Source organism: Triturus cristatus, chromosome 3_1 (assembly GCF_964204655.1).
Source record: "Triturus cristatus chromosome 3_1, aTriCri1.1, whole genome shotgun sequence".
In the NCBI taxonomy this organism is placed as follows: Eukaryota; Metazoa; Chordata; class Amphibia; order Caudata; family Salamandridae; genus Triturus; species Triturus cristatus.
In genome coordinates this window covers 438,829,166-438,850,068 of record NC_140583.1, presented here as the reverse complement: position 1 = coordinate 438,850,068, position 20,903 = coordinate 438,829,166, and the positions used below count along the sequence as shown (strand labels likewise).

At 42.4% G+C, this 20,903-nt stretch overlaps 1 protein-coding gene across 1 annotated transcript in view; it reads left to right on the top strand.

Moving 5' to 3' along the window:
• The window catches only part of ATP8B4 (ATPase phospholipid transporting 8B4 (putative)), a 3,731,093-nt gene that overhangs the window by 2,388,812 nt on the left and 1,321,378 nt on the right, over positions 1-20,903 (top strand). The window contains exon 15 of the mRNA XM_085644229.1: positions 1,295-1,483. Within this exon, the coding sequence (XP_085500355.1) occupies positions 1,295-1,483 (189 nt within the window). The remainder of the gene's footprint in view (positions 1-1,294; positions 1,484-20,903) is intronic.

Below are 20,903 nucleotides of genomic sequence, written 5' to 3'. Positions count from 1 at the left end.
CTGTGGCCAGCTCCCACCGATATCAAAATGCTGCCAGCACCCCACGCACCCTGCAAGCCCTGCCTCAGACACCAACCTTTCAGAAAAGGCAGTTTCTAATCGGAGACATTATCATGTGCACTTTTAAACGATGTAATAATAGATGTAGTCACTTTTAACAAAATATGTCGGACAAGCATGCTGCACCAACAATGCATTTATTCTGCTGCTCAATAATTGGTAGGTCACAATGTGTGATATGAGAGTATTGTGGCCTAATCCTCACTTGTAGGATGCACTTTATTTTTAGCACTTACATTTATAATTCTGTGTTTAAGCACTGTAAATAACAGATGCTAAGCACTGGTTTTGTCTAGTGACTCAGTTGCGTAACTGGGGGGAGATAGAGGGAGGAGGGAAACAGGGACACAAAGAGGAGTGGTGGAGGCGGGCACACGGAGACAAGGAGGCACTGCAGCTGCTGCCATGGGCGCCGCTGCTCGTTCCCGTGGCAAAACGCCGTGGGAGTGAACCTTTTCAGAAGAGGTGGGACATGCACCCACCTTTAGCCATTTGTAGGCTACGATAGGAAAATGACACACACAAAAGCCAACCCAATGCGTGGGGGGAGTCAGACCCACACAGAGCAGTTACCAGAAGCCTCGCAGAGCAGCTCATGCGCGCTGCGCTAGGCTTGACATAAAAATGAGGTTTTTTTTGGAAGACGGCCGGAGTGGCCATGTCCCTCATCGCATTTTCAAAAGATACTGTGTACAGGATTTGTTGTTCTCCATTACACATTTTTTCAGTCAATGTGAAGCCTATTGAAATTAATTTTTTAGTTGACTTGTCTGTTCGAGGTACATGATTTGTGTTTCACATTGATAAAGTTTATGAAAGTGGGAATTATTTTTCAGCGGGACAACTTTCCTTCACCAGCCTCCCATCCAGATATTGTAACATTTCAAATCTACTGAAGTCGTGCATGGACTCTTTTACAATGAAACGCTAAAAAGTGTTTCTGTACTTACCATTGTAAATGCTCGTATGTGCAAAATCAAATTGCGTCCACACAAACTTTAGTGAATGGGAGTCTTGCCTTTTTTTTATTCTTGCTGTCTGTTCATTGCTAATATATTGTAAAAGATTATGTTTTATACCATAACGCTTTAAAAGTAATACCAAAAGGAAAGAGTAGCATGTGAGACAGTGCAAATTATTTTATTTAACTTCCTAATTATAAACGTTGGTGCCAAGGCAGCGTCACGTTAATACAGCTGAGTCATTAACACATTATTATTTTGTTTCTTTTCAGGAGAATTGGTTTATCAAGTTCAGTCACCTGATGAAGGAGCCCTAGTTACTGCTGCCAGGAATTTTGGGTTTGTTTTCAAGTACAGGACTCCTGAGACGATCACTGTGGAAGAAATGGGCCGGCCTGTTACATACCAACTATTAGCAATTTTAGATTTTAACAACATCAGGAAAAGAATGTCTGTGATAGGTATACTAAAACCTATTTCCTCAGATTTGTGTGATAATCTTTTAGTCGTTTTCTGTAGACTGTCTTTCAGTTTATGAAGCATGCACAGTTTGTCACCGAGCAATGTTTGATCATGTTTGTAACCTATCAAAGTGTTTGGACAACTCTCCTTGTTTCACATTGCAATTATCTTGAACTCATATAGGTAATAACCCAGTTAAATGATTTCACTCAGAGTTTTGTTGCTCTGTCGATTAATTAGGCAGACATTTTCTCAATTCGAATTCACCATTTTGTAATTCAATATTTTTCATTGTATATGGGCATCATAGATCAGTGGAGGACGATGATCAGCAATACTTAAGGCTCTTTCATTTTATATTGAAATCTTAGGAAACGCAATAAAATACAATGCAGTAGTGAACATAGTTCTTTTTCGCCAATTAGTAATTTAAGAACTTCAAAAAAATTAGATGAACTGACATTTCTTAGTTATAAATTAACTCGTTACCCCTAATATCATTTACGAATTTGCCAATTTCCCGGTTTTAGATTATCTGCTTACAGATTTTATTAATTGAACCTTAAATCTTTTTAAAAGTGAGCCGTATGCTGCCTCATTTGTAATAGCTCTCATCTAAATCCATCATTTTGTCATATCGGATCCACTCATGTACATTACAGTGGATTTCTTCTCTCCATTCCCTGGGCATCAAAGAGCATGCATTTAAAGAGGCAGGCAAAATAAGTTTTAGCATGCCCATTCGTGACATCTTACTATCAGGGCTAGAGCTTGTTCATATTCAGGTTCGAAGTTTCCTGATTTTCTTAAGCAATTTAAAACTTCTCCCTAGAATGATAACAAACCATATGCTATGTGGCATCTTGAGCAACGATTACTACACTTCGGAGAAATTCTTAACCGTTCTGGAGTGTACTGGAGTCTATAAACTGAGAAATAATGTATTTGCATTAAATCCGAGCTCAGTTGTATCTGATGAGAATCTAAACATATTTTCTGCCACCTTTTCTTCCGCATTTACAGAGTTCCTCTGCCCATTTTGATCTAATTTTAGAATGGTGTGATGTATGTGATAATCTTTATATGCTTATAACATAGGCTTATAACTTAGCCCTTGTGCAAACCTACACAAAAAAACCTTATTGAATGTGCTTTTCTAACCCCTCTTTTTTGCCTAGAAAATAATTTCAGTGTTGCAAATTTTTAAAAACATGAACTCTGCTATCTATTACAAAGTTGTCAACAATGTTTTAGAAGGTTTTTATTAAGCATAATTATTTAAAATCATTGCATTATAAATATACTGTGTAATATAAAGAACAGCTCAGTTAGGCCTTTTATACAAAAAAAGCATAGGTGCATATTCCATAACAATGCATTGTATGATATAAAAATAAGTTTTTATGTTAAAATGTGAAAATTGTAGAAAAACTGGGTCCAACCAATTTTTGTGTGGCTTTTTGTTGCCAGAGATTTTGTGAGGTTATTTATCATGGTCTCTGTTTCTGACCAAAATTTGTAAATCACAAGTTGAGAATTGCGTTAGCTGGATAGAAGCATGCTGTTTTGTTTCACTGGTTGTAAGCATAATGCAATAGTTCTCTCAGATTCCTCAATTATTGATTGGCATATAGAAACACAATGGGTAGACCTTCTTCCACTGACCCACGGAGTCTGCATGTGATGCTGTTGGGGTTCTTTACCCATGATGACATTTGATCAAGTGAAGTCAGGTTCCCAAACCATAGGTTCATAAATTTCTGTTTTTATAAAGATGGAATAACCAGGTATGATTGTATTTTTTAGATCTTTAATCTTAAATCAGCATCCATGCATGTGATCACTTGGATAGTGTCAGTTTATCCTCCATCATGGAAAATGTTTTATTTGAATACGTGGTGCTTTTTTAAAAGTAGTGTATGTGCATGGTAAGTCCCAAGGGTTTTTATATTAAGGTTGTACAGAGAAGTTTCAGATATCTTTTTGTGGGGGCATTTTTGATTTATTTCTGTCCACAAGACCTGGTTAAGTGATATTTCGGGTGGTTGCTTTTAATTTATGGACGATTTTTACAAAGGCACCCTGTCTTGCTATTGGATACTTGGTTATACCAAACTCTAGCCGAATCTGTGCAGGTAATGCATTTATTGGGTGGGGGGAGATAGCTATAAGTTTTGGAAAGAATTGTGTCCAGTACTGATGGATCACTCCCTTGCACTGCTTCGCTGCCATAGGTCAGGGATAGTGGCGATTTTGTGGAAATTACTATTAAGATCTGGATTGATGAGGGTTCTTGGAGTGTTTTGTATGATGTTTTAAATGCTACCAATAGGGAACACACTCTTGTTCTTAGTTGCTGATTTTTAGTATGATGGAGCTTTTGGAGTCTATGATCTTCCTGAGTTATGTGTATTCATCCACACTTCCAATTTGAGTTCCTTTGAGATACCTTTTGTGGAGTTTTTTCATCTTGTTTTTGATGAATATTTGGCAAGAGCATCAATTAATCTTTGCAGCCCCACCTTAGTTGGATTTGCCAAAATTACATTATCAGAATACAGCAATTTGGATTGAGGATAGCCGCCACGCTTGGAAGTGTGGGGGTTGACAAACTCCAGTTTAGGGGTCAGGTCATCTAGCATAAAATTGAAAAGTTGGGAAGTCAGAATGAACCACTGCTTCAGGCCTGAGAAGGTGTCTATTTTCATGGATAAATGAGTGCAGTCTGTGATCATAATTCTCACCCAGGTATTGGTGTAAAACATTTGTATTGATCTAAGTAAAGAAGATAGAATGTTCCCCTGCACCAATTTTTCCCACATCTTGTTGTGCTGAACAGAGTGGAAGGTGACTTTGAAGTCTATGAAGCAAAAATGTAGGTATGTTCGCTTCCTCAAATGTTGATCAATGGTAAGCGGAAGTGCCATGATGTTAGTAGTAGTCCCCAGACTAAAGCCCGTTTGGTTTCTAGGGATTACTTCTTTATTGGTTGCCCAGGTTATTAGACCTTGCAGCAGTCGGAAGCCACTGTATTTTGATTTGTTATCCAACAGAGCTGGTCATCTATAAATTTCTGGCACTGATCTATTACCTGATTTATATATTGGATTAATAATTGAGCACCTCCAAGCATCTGGTATTGTTTCACATCGGAGAGCATATTTTAAGACACTGGTCAATTTGACTGCCCAGGAAAACAGGTTTATCAACATGATGTTCAGTCTCTATCACCTTTGTGATTTGGGTATTGAGTATGAGTGTTGACATTAGCATGATCTATTCGACGTAATAACCATCTTAGGTATGGGAGTCACAAAAGTTCCAAAATTATCAACTGGCTAAGAGAAGGGCAGAAACATATTTTCATCTAATCGTTGGTCTAATCCCCATAAACCTGCCTCCTTCCATTCATGTAAAGCCCTCTGTGATCTCTCACAGCAAGGTTGAATTATTTTAAACAGGATTACATCCCACCTCGTCAATATTATCTAACTCCCTTCCCTTTTAGGGATACATTTGGCACATAGCTTTCATTGTCTTATATTTAATATTTTAAACCATTTCTGTACCGGAAACAGTTGTGCAAATTCTAGGAGAACCATTCTAAATCATTTTATGCAACATTTCATCCAAGAAGGGACCATTTATTTGCTAAATACCAATTCTCTCTGTTAATTATGTTGAAGTTGCCAAATAAGACCATTGAAATTCCAGTGGGCCCATCCTAACGATTCACAACGTTTTTGTCTGGAGATTCTGGATAACTTGGATCTTCAGATAAAATTCATGATACCGTTTAGTTTTACTCTTTATCAGTACTGTTGTACCTGGCTCTTCTCTTATCTTCTTTGAAGATACCATGAAATGTCTTTGCCCTCGGGTTGCTGAATGCGGAATAGGTGTTTTCCTCTTTCATTTCACCCAGGAAGGAAGCCCAGCCCAATGAGAACAAGCATTTGCAATGCAAATAGGTCTTGCATTTGTGAGTTAGAGCTATTGACTATTAGAGCATTGTAAATGGCAATGTTTTTTACCTACACGTTTTATTTTGGAAGTGAATGTATGTAGTGTGCAAAATCCCTTGGAAAGGCCCTGCACTTCGTAATAACTATATTGAAAAAGAGGCAAATTGTGGATTGTGTCAATAATTGCTTGGCACGTACCTCATGGGTGAAGTGTCGCCACACATGCACACAGTGGTGCTTTACAAATGCGAAACTCATTAATAAAAGTAGTGCTTACAGACTAACCAACGCGATCGGGATCGGAGCATGTGAATCCGAATACCGGCTTCTCTTTCATTTTCTAGACTATTTGACTAACTCTCCTGCGTCTTGGTTATCCTCCAAACAATGGGAGACAATGTAGTTTGCCAAGGGGGCGGGGGCCGGGGGGCTTCGGGTGTACATGAAAATATATTCATTGCCTAGTTGTCAAAGGTCGCCCGGTGCTATTAGTTAAAAGTGTGCAGATTTCATTAAGAGATTAAGAGTAATTTACTCACATCTATGAGAAAATCGACATTAACTAAACAAAATGCCAGAATGCGTGTCAGTTTTCACAGTGTTTTAACAGTACTGGTTGCTTAGTTTCATTAAATTAACTTTTGTATTTACTCTTTTACACAGCATCCAAAGTAGGTTACCTAACCCCAAAGCCCGAATTGTTAAATGACCAGTAGAAGGGAGTGTTTTACAGTTGAGAAAATGTGTCCAAATGTAATTTTGGTAGTGCCATGGAATGATCAGCCAATGAGGCTCGATGAGCAGTTGTTTAACTACACGTTCAAAATGTACGGTATTGTGGATGTTGTTGTTTGTACACCACCACCTCTCTGAATGTGTTAATTTAACATAGAACTTCACCTACCAGACAGTGCTCACAGAGGGGCGACTAAAGCACAGAACAAAATATATTCATTTATCCTGAGTGTGAAGGCACCCGGAAGGCTTAGGTGCCAGCCCGGAGAGGCTAGGGATCCCAGCGCTTCTACAGTCTTTGCCGTGCTCCTCTGCACCAGCAGGGCACAGCTCAGAATCTGCTGCTTCTGCTAAGAATAGGTGTGGAGGATGAGGTTGGGGCATGTGGAAGTTGCCGGCAGATTTCCAGGTTATTGAAAGTGATGATTCTGACGTGAGGCAATGAAGACTGACTTGGTCTGCTTGTCTGCACCAGTCTATTTCTCTACCAGGCTCACTGTCATGTATCCATTCATCTCTCTTTGTTAAAGGTGCGCAAACCAATATATTAATTAACAGGTAGAGCCAGCCGGTGACGAGCCAAGCGTATACGAGCCAGTGGACAAGCCGTGAAAATGATCGGCATGTTAATCATACAGTAAACATGATGTAAATGTGCGATAATGTCTCTTCAGAATTCAAAAAGTGAATTTCTTTAGCGCGTCACCTCAGTACACAAGATTACAGCACTGAATTGAGAGGAAGTTATTAAAAGTGCTCGTTTTAAGCAGGAGTTAAAACACTGCCGCTCCTCCCGCCCGACAACAATGCCATTTGTGAACTAAGAGGTGTCAGTTGCCATGCATACCCCGCATGTTACCTAGAGTCTTATTATATTTAGAGTAACATTAAAATCTAGTTCATTAAACATGAGAAGTGTTTGTACAGCACGCATCTTGAACCCGCATATTTCAAGGTGGCAATAATAAAGATGAAAACGGAAGTGCCGGCAGGCAAGAAAACACGAATGGGAGTGGGGGGGGGGGGGAGAGAGAGAAGTCACAGACTGAGGGAGGGAGGGGTGGGGTGGGGAGACAGGGAAGAAAATAGTGTTAGGTGTAAAGGGGCCAATAGCCGTGGAAGGATACAAATGATGAATGAGGAGGGACTATCAAGCCTCAAACCCTTCGGAAGGCAGCATTTAAGACAAAAGCCAATGGGCAGAGAGTGGTCATAGCTTTCATGAAGCTTCCACACTACAGTATATACTGCATGTCTCGCAAAGCGATGACAGCTCGCTGCAACGCTAGGCAAGGCCTAAAAGAAAATAGTGTCAGGAGTAAAGGGGCCAATAGCCGTGGAAGGATACAAATGATGAATGAGGAGGGACTAACACGCCTCAAACCAATCAGAAGGCAGCATTTAAGACAAAAGCCAATGGGCAGAGAGTGGGCGGAGCTTCCATGAAGCTTCCACACTACAGTATATACTGCATGCCTCGCAAAGCGATGGCAGCCCATTCACACTGCAACGCTAGGCGAGACCTAAAAATGATGCAGGTACCAGCAAAGAGGGGAGGCCAACTTAGAAGTGGAGTATGTATCCAACCTGTCAAACAACTGCCAGAGCTTTGGATCAGGTCCTGATATTCCACGAGGAGCTAGTGTTCATGGTCAGGCCCTCCTGGATTCATTCTGGTCTCACATAAAGGCATACCAATTAGCTTTTCTACTACTTTTGACACTGGCTCTTGGAAGGGGAGGTTATTGTCATGGAGGCCTCTGAAGCCTGCATTTACCTAGTTGAGCATACATACATGCTTGTGTTTGCCTGTTTAGAACTGCTTTAAAATTGCCAAGCAGTATCGACAGGTGCTTTGGTTAAAGGAGTACCTTCTCCCTCACTCCCCCCTTCCCCCAATGGGAAAGGTATTGGTGGTTGACTTACGTTTTGGGTCAGACCGTTTTTTGGAAAGGGGCAGAAAGAGACAATATTCATGCAAAGGTGGGGATAAAGAGCAACAAATGACATATGCGCTATGCATTGCTGCAAAACTTCCAAGTAAAGCATGTGCAGTTAAGCACAATGAAGGAATCACAACCACCTGTTACCCACGAGAAGGAACAGCAGTTATCAGCCGTGCAGATATCGATGAATTTACTTCGGTTAAATTACTAAAAACCTGCTATCCAGCAGGTCGGTTGGGATACAACCACCTGCCCCTCTTTTACAGTGAAAACAACCCGCGCTTCCCGCATTTCCTTAAATACAACCAGCCCAATGTATATGCACACCCTTAAACATGAGGACACAGAGGGAAATGTGCAACAAGGAGGTTCATGAGTGGGGAATGCTAGAAGTTTAGTGTTTATGTACTGTATTTTATTAATCTGGGCATGACCAATGTGCGTTTAGCAGTTTCCTTTGGTTTCCACCTTTATCTGCTGCATACAGTTGTGTACTTTTCCACTGACTGGAAATCCTTTCTTGGGGCTGTTTGGTGCTCCACTGCTGCCTCTTCCAGTGTGCATAGAGCCTTTCTTCATCTCACACTCACATCAAACAACCACTAAACATGCATCACGTGCACTGCACTGCTGCCAACATCCATGTGCACTAACTTAACAGAGGGACATTAAAATTATGGGTGGGTGGAACTCTGTGGAATCTTTCTGAGTCTTTAAGGAACTCTGTGGAATTCTGCTGAGTAAAACCCCGGAGTTCCGCCCACCTCTAGTCAAAACACAACCCAAGAAAAAACAAAAACCAATTTAGACAAATAGAGTAACATGTCCTAAATAAAATGACCCCAAAGTAACAGAAATCCAATAAGGGTAACCAGAAATATGTATTTTTAAAGATTTACATAAAAACAACACAAAAAATCGTTAAGCAGCAACCAAGGTCAACTAGTTTTGGTAGACCAAGACCCACGTGCCATTTGAGTCCAACCATGATGGAGAGGGGACCGGATATAGAAATCAAGTTTGACCTGGTAGTTTTACTTTACCTTTGAACTTAGTCTCTGAAATTGAAGTCCAAAATCTTCAACGGGGCATGGCAACATGCTGTGGCTGTGGGAGGCTCCACGAGACCGCATAGTCGTCGGTCAATTCCCAGTGAAGATGTTGATTTTGGGCTGAGAAAATTTGAGTATCATGCCCAAGGAAGGTCTGTTGCCGCCGGATATTTTTAGCACCATCTCCTAGTCAAGATTTGTTTAGTCACACTTAGTCACTTTTTTAGAGCTCAGATTATTCCAGTGGGGCAAGGCTGCAGGCTGTATCCAAAGAGGGCTTCCTAAGGCTGGATAACTTCTCTGTGAGGTTCTGCTTAATCAAATGTGCTGCTGCAGAAAAGTTCCCAGCAGGAAGAACCTGAATCTCCGGTCAAGCTGCAAAGCATTCCAGTCACATTGACTTGCAAGTTTTTCCTGGGCCCCGGGAGGTTTTTGGAGCCAAAACGTTCCTAAGTTCCAGGTTTCTCAGGAGAAGTAATTTTTGGCACAGCTGAGGGAGACAGCGGGCTCAAGCCGAAGACAGTTCTACGTGGCCAGATAACACTTTGGCGAAGTACAACTGAAAAGGATTTAACAAAGTCCATCTGCCAACTACACCCACTCATGTGAACCAGGGACAGACTACGAGCACCAAACGGTTAGGGCAGGAAAACACCAACTTTCTAAAAGGGGCATTTTCAAAATCGCAAACAAAAATTTGACTTTACCATTAATGAGAAATTTTTATTCCAATTTCTGAGACACCAAACACAAAATGCTCATCTGTTCCCAATTAAACTTTGGCATTTATTAAATGTATTAAGGCAATCCAATGTTATCCTATGGGAGAGGTAGGCCTCACAGTAGTGAAAAACACATTTAGGACTTTTTCACTACCAGGACATGTAAAACTGAAAAGTACATGTCAAACCTTTTCTTTACAGTGCACCCTGCCCTACAGGCTACCTAGGGCCTACCTTAGGAATTTCGTATATGAAATAAAATTTGAGTTTGAGGCTTGGCAATGAGGTTCTATTGCGAAGTTTTGCGAAGTTGAAGTAGCAGTTTTAAACTCCATACAGACTGCAATGGTCGACTTGGGACATGTTTTAATTAGCTACTTAAGTGGGTGGCACAATAAGTTCTACCAACCCACTCTAATTTACGGGCCCTGTAACTGAGCCCCTATGAAATATAGGATACCCTATGATATTACCTTCAAGCCTGCCTGTCTCAGATAGTCTGCTGGTAATATTCCTTTATTTTTTTTACAATTTGAAATCGTAGTGCAATCAGTTTTTACTGGGTATATATCTGCAACTGCATTCAACAAGGCATCCGTAGCCACACCCAGGTTCCCATCATTCCCAGGGTCATTTTGAGTGAACCTCCTTTCTCAAACAATTGATCTCTTACTTCACTTGGCACCACCAATTGCTATAATTCAGTCACTTGAGCCCTGTTATGTTTATACACTTCAAACACTCTTTAGTCTACATGGAACTGGGTAGGGTTTTCTCAAATTTTGGGGATCTGTTTCTTAATTCTCATTAAATCAAAAGGGGTCAAGGGAATGTGAACAGTGATTCTACCTCAGGTACTTTGGTAGTCTCTCAAGGAAAGGAATGTGTCTGTGGCTGAAAATAAGAGTGTTCATCATCCAACTGGCTAGCGTTTGGGAAGGCCTTTGCCCTCTGTCTTTGGATCTTTTTTCTAGCCAGTAGTTCTGCGGTCCATTCTAAACAGTCTTGGGTAATAATGGGGCTGTGCTCAAGGAGTTGCCAGGTGCTCATATCACAGCACTCACCCATATGCTTCCTAGTTGTGCTCTGTCTGCTGGCAGTCCTGGTAGCACTGCGTCATTTTTGGGTGCATCCACTTCTGCACCCCATGCATCCTCAGCCAGGTTGGGGAAAACATTCAGTAAATCCTACTCCCCTTGGATCTTGCTCTCCTTCTCTTTCTTGTGGTGCAGCAGTTTGGGGCAATAGATGGGGAAGATGAGTACTGTTGGAGCCCTTGCCCTAAATCTGTTCCTATGGCACCCTCCTTCCAAAACCAGTCTCTCCTGAGTCCATTTCATACCATGTGCTGGAAATTGGCTCTCTCTAAAGGATCCCTCTAACTTTTTGCCTTCCTCTTACTCTGTTTGCTGAACTTTTCGTGTTGGCTTTAGGGCTCTGAGCACCTTACAGCTGCTAACCAGTGCTAAAGTGCATGTACTTCTCCCCTAAACATGGTAAAATTTGGTTTATACCTGATTGGCATCTTTGTTGTACCGGAGAGTCCCTTTTAAAGTGGTATACCACATACCCCGGGGTTCTACTGCGAATGGTACTAGTGTGCTGCAGCACTGATTTTGCCACCCACTGAATCAGCCTTTCAAACCTGCCTCAGGACTGCCACTGCAGTGCCTGTGTGAGCAGTTTACTGCCACTTCTTGGAATTTAAAACTACTTTGCGAGCCTTCACTCTCCTTTTATTGCATGTCACCCCTAAGGTAGACCGTAAGTAACCCTAAGGGCAGAGTGCTATGTAAGTAAAAGGCAGGACATGTACCTTTATGTTTGCATGTCCTGGTGACAAACAGCCTATTTCGATTTTCACTATTGCAAGACCTACTTTCTAAAGAACTCTCTGCAGTGCAAAGGGATCTTTTTCAGTCCAGTCCTGTCTGCCAGGCTAACCCTGGGGTGTAAATCAGTAACTTGTGTGTGGATAGGACACATCCTATTCAAATGTAAGTGTGAGCCACCTCTTCCCCTTCCTTCCCAGGAAAGTTATCAGAATGAGGACGAGTGCCCTGAATGCAGATGAACCTCACCTTCCTGTGTTTAGGGAATGCACAAAGTGTAGCTGTCACCCAACCCAGACCTATATTGAACACAGGCTGTCAAAAGGACTGTTGTGCTACTTAAAGGACTCATCTGCTTTTCTAGAAGGACTGCTTTTCAGAAATTACTGCTTTTGTGCTTGTTGCCCTGTTGCCCCCTTACTCTGCTGGAATGAGAGCTGAACTTGTCCATCCCTTCAAGCGATCTCCAAGGGCTTTCTGGCTTGCCCCCTGTTTTCTGAGGTCTCAGGTACACAAAAGACTTCCTACAATTCTGCTGGTGCTGCTGGACTCTGCTGTCTGTGAGTCCTGTCCTTGCCTGAGATGCCCCCTCCAGGTTCTGTGCCCCAGAAGTGGAATCTGCAGCTGCTGTCTACAAAAGACTTCCAACTCATCATCTATAGCCCCTTGGCCCATCTTCAAATCGCTCCTGACCCCCACAGAGGCTCCTCTGCAGTTGTGGGCCCTTGAAATTGGTGTCTAGTCCCCTGAAATAAAGCTTTTGGGGTTTTTCATGACCGTGAATGAGCCCATCACATTGAAACTGTGCCACTCATTCGAAGGATCAGCGCGAGTCACCACGGCGTCATCTACTTACATAGCTAGCATCGCCGACCGCGAAGCCTCATCTGCTGTCCACTACATTCGGCTGACTCTTTTCACCCTCAGGGTCATCATTTGAGATGCCATACTTTCTCCCGGCGACCATCTTCTCGAACAGGGCTCTTGGCTCAGATTGAGAAGATACAACTTCAGCAGGACCTGTTTGGAACTGTAGCAGACCTGCACTTCGTCACGGTTGGCTACCTCGGTCTAGCACAACCTAAATTATCCTTTTAGTGTTATTGACTACTAAGCACTGTTTTTGCATGTAATCTTTAAAAATTCATATCTCAACTTATACTGATTTGATTTTTTGTCATTTTGGTCTTGTTTTAGTTAACTATTCTCTATTTTTCTTAACCCGTGTGGAGTGTTTGGGTGGTGTATTTATTGTGTTACTATGTACGTGTTGCACAATTACTTTACGCATTGCCTCCATAGATAATCCTGACTGCTCTGTGCCAAGCTACCAGAAGGTGAGCACACGTTATCTTTTAGTATGTATCTAGCTTACCCTGACTGGAGTGGTGGTTCCTGCCTGGTCTGGGTGCGTACCTCAGCCAACCTGGAATCCCATTTCCTACACCACGTAATTTATTTTTGTGTTTATTTGCTTTCTCGTACCAATTTAAATTGCAGGCCATTGTAAGAAATTGAGTTACTAGTTGCGGAGGGGTTAAATCCTTCTGAAGCAGCAACCACAATTCTTCTCTGGGTGAAGTCACAAGCAAACCCTAATTAACCTGTGTTCAACACTCGGGTAACTTGGCTGTTTGGCTTAGCTCAGAGGCAATGTGTAAAGTATTTGAGCAACACTCCAAACAGTAACACTGTGAAAACACTCTACTAAAGGATCCCACACCAGTTTAGGAAATTAAACAAGATGAAAATGATAAAAATCTATGTAATAGACCCGGAGATAATACATTTTAATAAAAATAAACTGTGGAAATCTGGGCTCTCGGAATTGGGACAAAATCAAAGGTTCAGGCTGACCGCAATGGAGTGTGGGCTGGCTGCAGGGTTTGCGAAGCATTGCGAGGATCCGTGTCGAAGTTGCGCTGCACAGCCGAAGCAATGCATTTATTCAGAGATGCAGAGAGCCTGCGAAGTGAGGATCCCTTTGACAGGGGCCTGTGATGCAAACTTCACATTGAGGATACATCATGGAGTCGAGGGTATGCATTGGTTCCGAGGAGTGGTGAGGCTGCGATGTGGAGTCTAGCGTTGTTGTTGAGTCTGCAGTCAACGAGGGATGTGAGGGCCTGCTCTGAGAATGCATCATGCAGCGGCTGTTCTGATGCTGCGACATAATTCGATGAATTTCTTGACAGCGGTTTTGATCCACGCAGTAACGGCGATGCTTTAGTTCTGCTCGGGGTTGCGCCGCGCAGCAGAGGAGATGCATATTTTCTGCTGGATCCACAGAGGCTGAGAAAAGGAAACAAGGGAACCCTACTCACTAGGAGCCTGGGCAGTATTTCTAGAAAGAAAACAATGGCTCCTATGGAAAAACTATTTTTGTAACAACTTATTTGATACACAAAAGCACAATGGCAATATATAAGGTTTTGCTTGATGTCAGAAAGAAAGTGTGCTATACATAACAGACAACCCAATGTATGATACTCTTCTTTTATATTTTTAAATGAGCAAAAGATAAACAGTGTGGGTAGAAAGTGTGGGTAGAAAGTAAGGTCAGTACCTGTCATACGGTGATAACGTAGACTGGAGTGCCCGCCGGTAAGTGAAGCAAGAAAGCGTCCGTCTCTCTGCGTGGTGCAATAACAATGCGCAATAGCAGAGACGCGATATTTCAAAGGTGAGTTGCCGCCAGAATGCAATGGGTCAGACCAAACTACGGAGCGCGAACTGATTCATACCATCTCTTTAGTAAGCACTTGGTTTTGATGGTATTATTCCTTTTCCCCCTTTTTTAGGTGTCCCCACATCTTAAGGTCCTGAAGAGACCCTACATTCAATATAGGGTTGAAACGCCGTCGACAATAGACAAGGGCGAATCACTATGCAACACCTATGACTAAGGAGTGTTGCAAAATATTTTGTTTTATCCTAGATGGTCGCTCTTATGTGTAATAATTGAAACCTTGTATATATGTCACAGTAAATGTCACTTCTAGTTTAGGTTCAATCACTTTTTCACTGGGACACCTTTTTATGATCTTTTGTACATGATAAATTGTTAAATTTGTTATTGTGTAATTATACACTGTTTATCTTTTGCTCAATTAAAAATATAAAAGAAGAGTATCATACATTGGGTTGTCTGTTATGTATAGCACACTTTCTTTCTGACATCAAGCAAAACCTTATATATTGCCATTGTGCTTTTGTGTATCAAATAAGTTGTTACAAAAATAGTTTTTCCATAGGAGCCATTGTTTTCTTTCTAGGATCCACAGAGGCTGGCAGGGGACCTTAGGGTCACTTTCAAGGCTCAGGGACTGGAATAGCACCACTTGGCAGGATATACTCACAGATGGCAGAGATCTGTTGTGTCTCTGAGGCTTCAGATCAGGAGGCCAGTCAACTAGCCCATGGAGTCACTTTGGGGTTCTGGGTTCAAGAGATAGAAGTCCAGTCCAGTCCTTCTCATCCAGGCAGCAGGTCAGCCCAGCAAGGCAGCAGTCCAGCAGAGTGGTAGTCCTTCAGCAGCACAGCACTCCTTCTTCCTTCTTCCTGTCAAAGTATCCACAGGTCCAATCTAGTATTTATACCCAGTTGTGCTCTTGAAGTGGGGGAGAAGCTTTTAGAGGTTTCTTTTGAAGCCCCCAGGTACCCTCCATACCATGTCCTGGCTCCAGGCTAACTACTGGGGTATTCAGCACTTTGTGTAGAGGCAGGACACAACCTATTCAAGTGTAAGTGGGGCTGTGCCCAACTCCTTACCCGTCCTGCTAGGGATGGCCCATCCAGGTTCACCTAAGCTCCTTATTGTGTATGGCTGTCTAGGAGGGATACACAAAGCTCAACTTTCAGCTACACCCAGTCATGTGACCCAGGTACAGGCTACAGACACTGAATGGCAAAGGCAGAAAAATTCCAACTTTCTACATTTTTAAAATTGTACTTCAAAATCCGTCTTTACAATAAGTTTGGATTTTTCATTCTAATTCCAAAGACACCAAGCATGAACTGATTACATGCCCCCTTTTGAAAATTACATCCTATTAAATGTAATAAGGTAACCCCAATGTTAGTCTATGGGAGAAGTAGGGCTTGTAGTAGTGAAAAATGAATTTAAGAGGTTTTCACAACCAGGACAGGTAAAACTTAAAAGTACATGTCCCACTTTTTAAGTACACTGTACACTGCACTCTGCCCTCTTGGCTGTCCAAGGCCTACCCTATGTATGGCTTATATGTATTAAAAAGGAAGGGTTGGGCCTGGCAAAAGGTTTATTTTGCCAGTTCAAAATGGCAGCTAACACCTGCACAAACAGGCTTCAATGGCAGGCCTGAAACTTGTTTAAAGGGCGATGGAGTTGGGGGGCACAATCAGTGCTGCAGGCCCACTAGTTTAATTTAATTTACAGGCCTTTGGCGAATGTATTGCCAACTTACAAGTAAAATAAATATGACAAATGGGGATAAGCCAGTGTTACCATGTTTTCAGGAATGGGCACATGCACTTTAGCAGTGGTAAAGTTCAGAGGGTCCTAAGGCCAGCAAAAACGAGAAAAATGGATGAGGAAGGCAAAACGTTTGGGGAAAGACCACCATAAGGCTGACAGATCTAATATGTGTCCTTTCCCCACCCCTAGCTGAAAGTGGAGAGTACTACCCAACCCTTTGGGTGTTCTCATCACTAACTCAGAAGAACCTGGATAGACCAACAGCATTGGTGTGGTCTGACCCAGGACAGTTTTCCACTGTAAAGTTAATTCCCTGTAGGGAGATGGACCACCTCAATAGTTTGTGATTTTCAACCCTCATTTGCATGAGTGATGTGAGGGGCCTGTGGTCTGCTTGAACCCATGAGTCCCAAACAGGTATGGTCTCAGCTTCTTCAGTGCCCAGACCACAACAAACACCTCCCTTTAAATTATATTCCACCTCTGTTCCTGTGGGAGTAAGTTCTTACTAACGAAGGTTATGGGTTGGCCACAGCCCACTTAATTTAACTGTGCTAAGACACCCCCCATGCCATTCTCTAAGACATTTGTCGGCACTATGAATTCTTTATGGAAGTCAGGAGCCTTGAGTACTGCTGCTGTACACCTAGCCTTCTTGAAGGTATCAAAGGCTTTCTGGTAGGGCTCTGACCAGAATACATTTCTGGGCTGCTTCTTTGAAGTGAGCTCTGTTAATGGGTCAACAATGCAGGCATTTCCCGTAACAAACCTCCTATATTATCCTGCGAGGCCCAGGAGTATGTAGCTCCTTACAACGCATGTGATTTGATCGCATGCCATTACAACGCCGTTGTTACAATGACTGCGTTGTTAGTATGCAGTACTATTACATCGCAAGTCATTACAACGACTTGCAGTAGGGGACACTGTGTAGAACTCGAAGCCAGAAGGGATTTTTTGTGGTGATGCTAGAGAGGTGTTGCAAATAACCCCTACTGCTTAAACTATTTTTGAGTGGATCGGGACAGCACACAGCTTTATCAATGTTGGCACAGTCACTCGAGGTTATATAATAATGACCCTTGGCCTCCTTTTATCGCTTTGTGCCCCCTGCACTCGACTTTGCGAATTGTCCAGGTTGAAAGTTTCCTTAGTGTCCTTTACTTGGCCGTGACATCACTATGCCAGACACTGTAATGGCCAATGCCCACACTGTTATTTTAGAGTGTCCTGGGGTCCCTTCCCCACTTACCCATGGTGATCCCTCCTTTTCCTTTCTAGCGATCCACACAGGCACCGAGTCCAGAGAAAGAGCCAACTAATTCCAGCCTAAACAGTCGAGAGTGTGCATTCAAAATAGCTGATAAGCGCTCCTGGCCTGCTGTTGTCAGGTCGGTAGAGGCTCCCTGGAAACAAATCAGTGTCACTTAGCATGGAAGTGCTTAGGGTGATTTCTATGGAAGAATAGTGTGCAGGAGAATCTGGCAACGGTTTCAAATTTCTTTCTGCAGCCCCTGTGAACCTCAGACACAGATAGACACATTGCCGGTTTGTCAGTATTTTTCCGTGTATAGTTATAAATACAGACAAAGGAATACATGTTTTCCGCCTGTATTTATATGTAAAAATCCATTTAAATGGAAAACCGGGAGCCCTAATTATAACACTCTATTCATTGTGGGACAAACCTCCCTCCCTTGTCAAAGAATCCATTATTCTTGAGTTCGGACTGGGACTGGTTACCACTGTTCTCTTGGGAATTGTTGTGGGAGCCTTTTGAGAACCCCTTACTTTTAAATTTTTCTCCCCCCTCTTTCTTCTGGTGGGACCCTTATCCTCCCTTTCAGGAGTCCCTCCTATATGCCTTTTTGAACACTAAGTACTGGCACTGTGCTGAAAAGCAAGTATTAAGCATGTGCACCCTGAAAATCAAGTTGTACAGCCAACTGTAATCATTAACTTTGCTGCCGCTCACCCAGCTATTTAGTGCCTTGTAAGAATAGTCCAGCAAATCCTCCTAAGACTGTTTGGGGAGTTTGTGGCTGTCTCTGACCTTGCACCTATACATTTCAGGAGTTAGTCAAAATTTGGCTAGACGAATTGATTCATGGGGGTGCTCCTGGTTTGGTCCTCCTCTTCTTCTAGAGTCAGATGTGTGTCCCTCCCCATTGGAGGCATATGCTTCCACAGAACCCCAACCCCCTCCAGTGCTCCTCTGCGATCTTGTGTACTCTCAGTGTCCCCTTGTAAGCTGAAAACTATTTATCAATATCATCCCTCACCACATAAGTGGGCACCAGGTCTTTTTGGATCCAGGCCTTCTTGTTTTCTTAAGACACTGAGGTTATGCTGCCACCAATGCTACTGGAATCTGCCTACTTTGCTTTCAGTTCCAGCTCTTTCAGGCTCCTTTCATGAACGGAAGGCTCCAAAGCAAGTTTCTTCTCCACCCTTAGTTTGGCCATCTGCAACTCCCTATCTGCCAGCTCCTCTGGGAACAGGCCATGCTAGTATACACTGCATCCAAATCTGACAGGGAGCTCCAGTTCAGGGGAGCGGTCATCTTCCACCCACTGAAGGCTGCACTTCAGGGCTAGTATCCAGGTCCTGATCCTGCTCATCCATATCATCCCCATCATCCTGCTCCTCTTTGCCTGTTGGTGACTGGTGAAGCTCCCACCAGGCTCTCAGACATTTCTGGAGCTTCGGGCGAGCAAAAGATACACAGATGATGTACAGAATGCAGAGCAAATCAAGCATTTACCCCCAGTCAAGAGATCTAGGTTAAATCCATAGTTCTTTTGCTCACCATGCCACCCCAGCTTAGACCCAGCCATGTGAAAATGAGTCTTGACCCTGTTCCTCATGGGAACAGTCCAGCCCGAACTCCCAAGCCAGGTCCTCCCTGCACTGGAAGCAAACATCCTGGGACCGGTTACAGGCATCACTCCATATCAGCCAGGCTAGCTTGAATCCAGTGACACAGTGACCCCGGGACATATGTCTGCGCATACCCGGTGCACTTAGGTCGCAAAAGACACACAGACGATGGACGGAATGCATAGCAAATCAAGAATTCAAACCCAGTCAATAAATCTGGGTTAAATCAATCTGGGGTGGCATGGTGAGCAAAAGAACAATGGATTTCACCCAGATCTCGCCAATAGTGATGATGGAGCCATCACTAGTATACAATACCCAGGAATGGAAAACGGAGTAACCGGTTCTTTTGTGACCTTTTACTTTTACATGTGCTGAACCACGTAAGGAGCAGGGTGGGTACTGGCACCCTTCCTGTACTCACTGCACAAATGTGGTCAAATGCTAAGTTTGACAAGCACTTCACTCTAATTAAATGCGTTCCATACTTACACAATTCATGCAATTATTTCCTTAAAGCAATAGTTACCTTGATGCAGCTCACTTTTTTCCAAACCCTCACCTATGGTTGTTGAATCACAATTACATTTTAGTAAGTGCTCTCCCCCCTCCACTGGTGCTCTTGGTCACTGAGTCTCAGGATGGGATTCTACATTTCATACTGTTTTGTAGCACCTCATCAAGTTATGAGCATTGATGCAAAAAAGTAGAGTGGGTATGTGTTGCTGCAGTCTTGATATTTGCAGCAGTGTAGGTTTATGTGCTCATAAAGGAATGATAATTACAACTGGGACAGGATAGGTGTGAACCTTTGTTCAAAGCTGTTACCTATACTCATTAGGACTCACCAGTGCAAAAACAGCATTGAGGTCCCCTACTACTCTGTGTTTCGTCATTTGCTCAGCTGGGTACATAAGGCAAGAGCAACAGGGCTCTTAGCCACATTCTGGTTTGCCTAGAAGTTAGTCTTAAGATGCACAGAACAGCACAGAAATCCCTGCCAGAGTTTACGATGCCCTATGTGTAGTATTTTATTCTTGTATTTACTATACAGCTCATAAAATCCAATTATTAAAACACAACAAATATAGAACATACTACGTGCTAAATACTAAAAAACTGTCAATCCTACATTCATTTGATTATCCCACTTCAGGCATTAAAACGTGCGGCATTTTTTTTGTGTGACTTTTGTTAAGGACATCTTCTATTCGTCTAACTAATCTTAGATTTTTGCCAAAAATACACTTAGATATTTAATTCTAAAGACTGCAAACAAAGGGCAGTAAATGATTCCAAGTTTTTTTCCACAAAAACAAATTATGCACTGCTGGGCTATTGTCATATGAATGCCTTTAAAAAGAAGGCACGATCCATTAATTGCATCTCCAAATATTACGTGTTTGACAGTAAGTCAGACATCTCCCATAAATGGTAAGATTAGTTCTCAATCCTTTTTTAAACTACAAAGAGATGCATCTGTATTTACCAACACTTTCTTAATTAATCACATTGAGAGTACAACGTCAACAAATATTATCTTATTTCATAAAGGATATCCATCTCATGATTTTTGTTGCTCTACATAAGCATTTGAGGAGGGTGTCCTATTAGCCCACGCATACAGAGATCTTTTAAACTAGCAACAACATGTTACTGGCGTTGGGATTGTAGCAATACACTCAGTTCGCTTTTAATTGCACTTACAGGCTCGCGTCACATTTTACTTGTAGATTTTATAATCGATCGAAGTTTGCTTCCCGAAATTTGAGCTCCAAGATGATCTGTGGGACCACCTTAGCACAATATGTTTTCAATAACGGAGACAAGA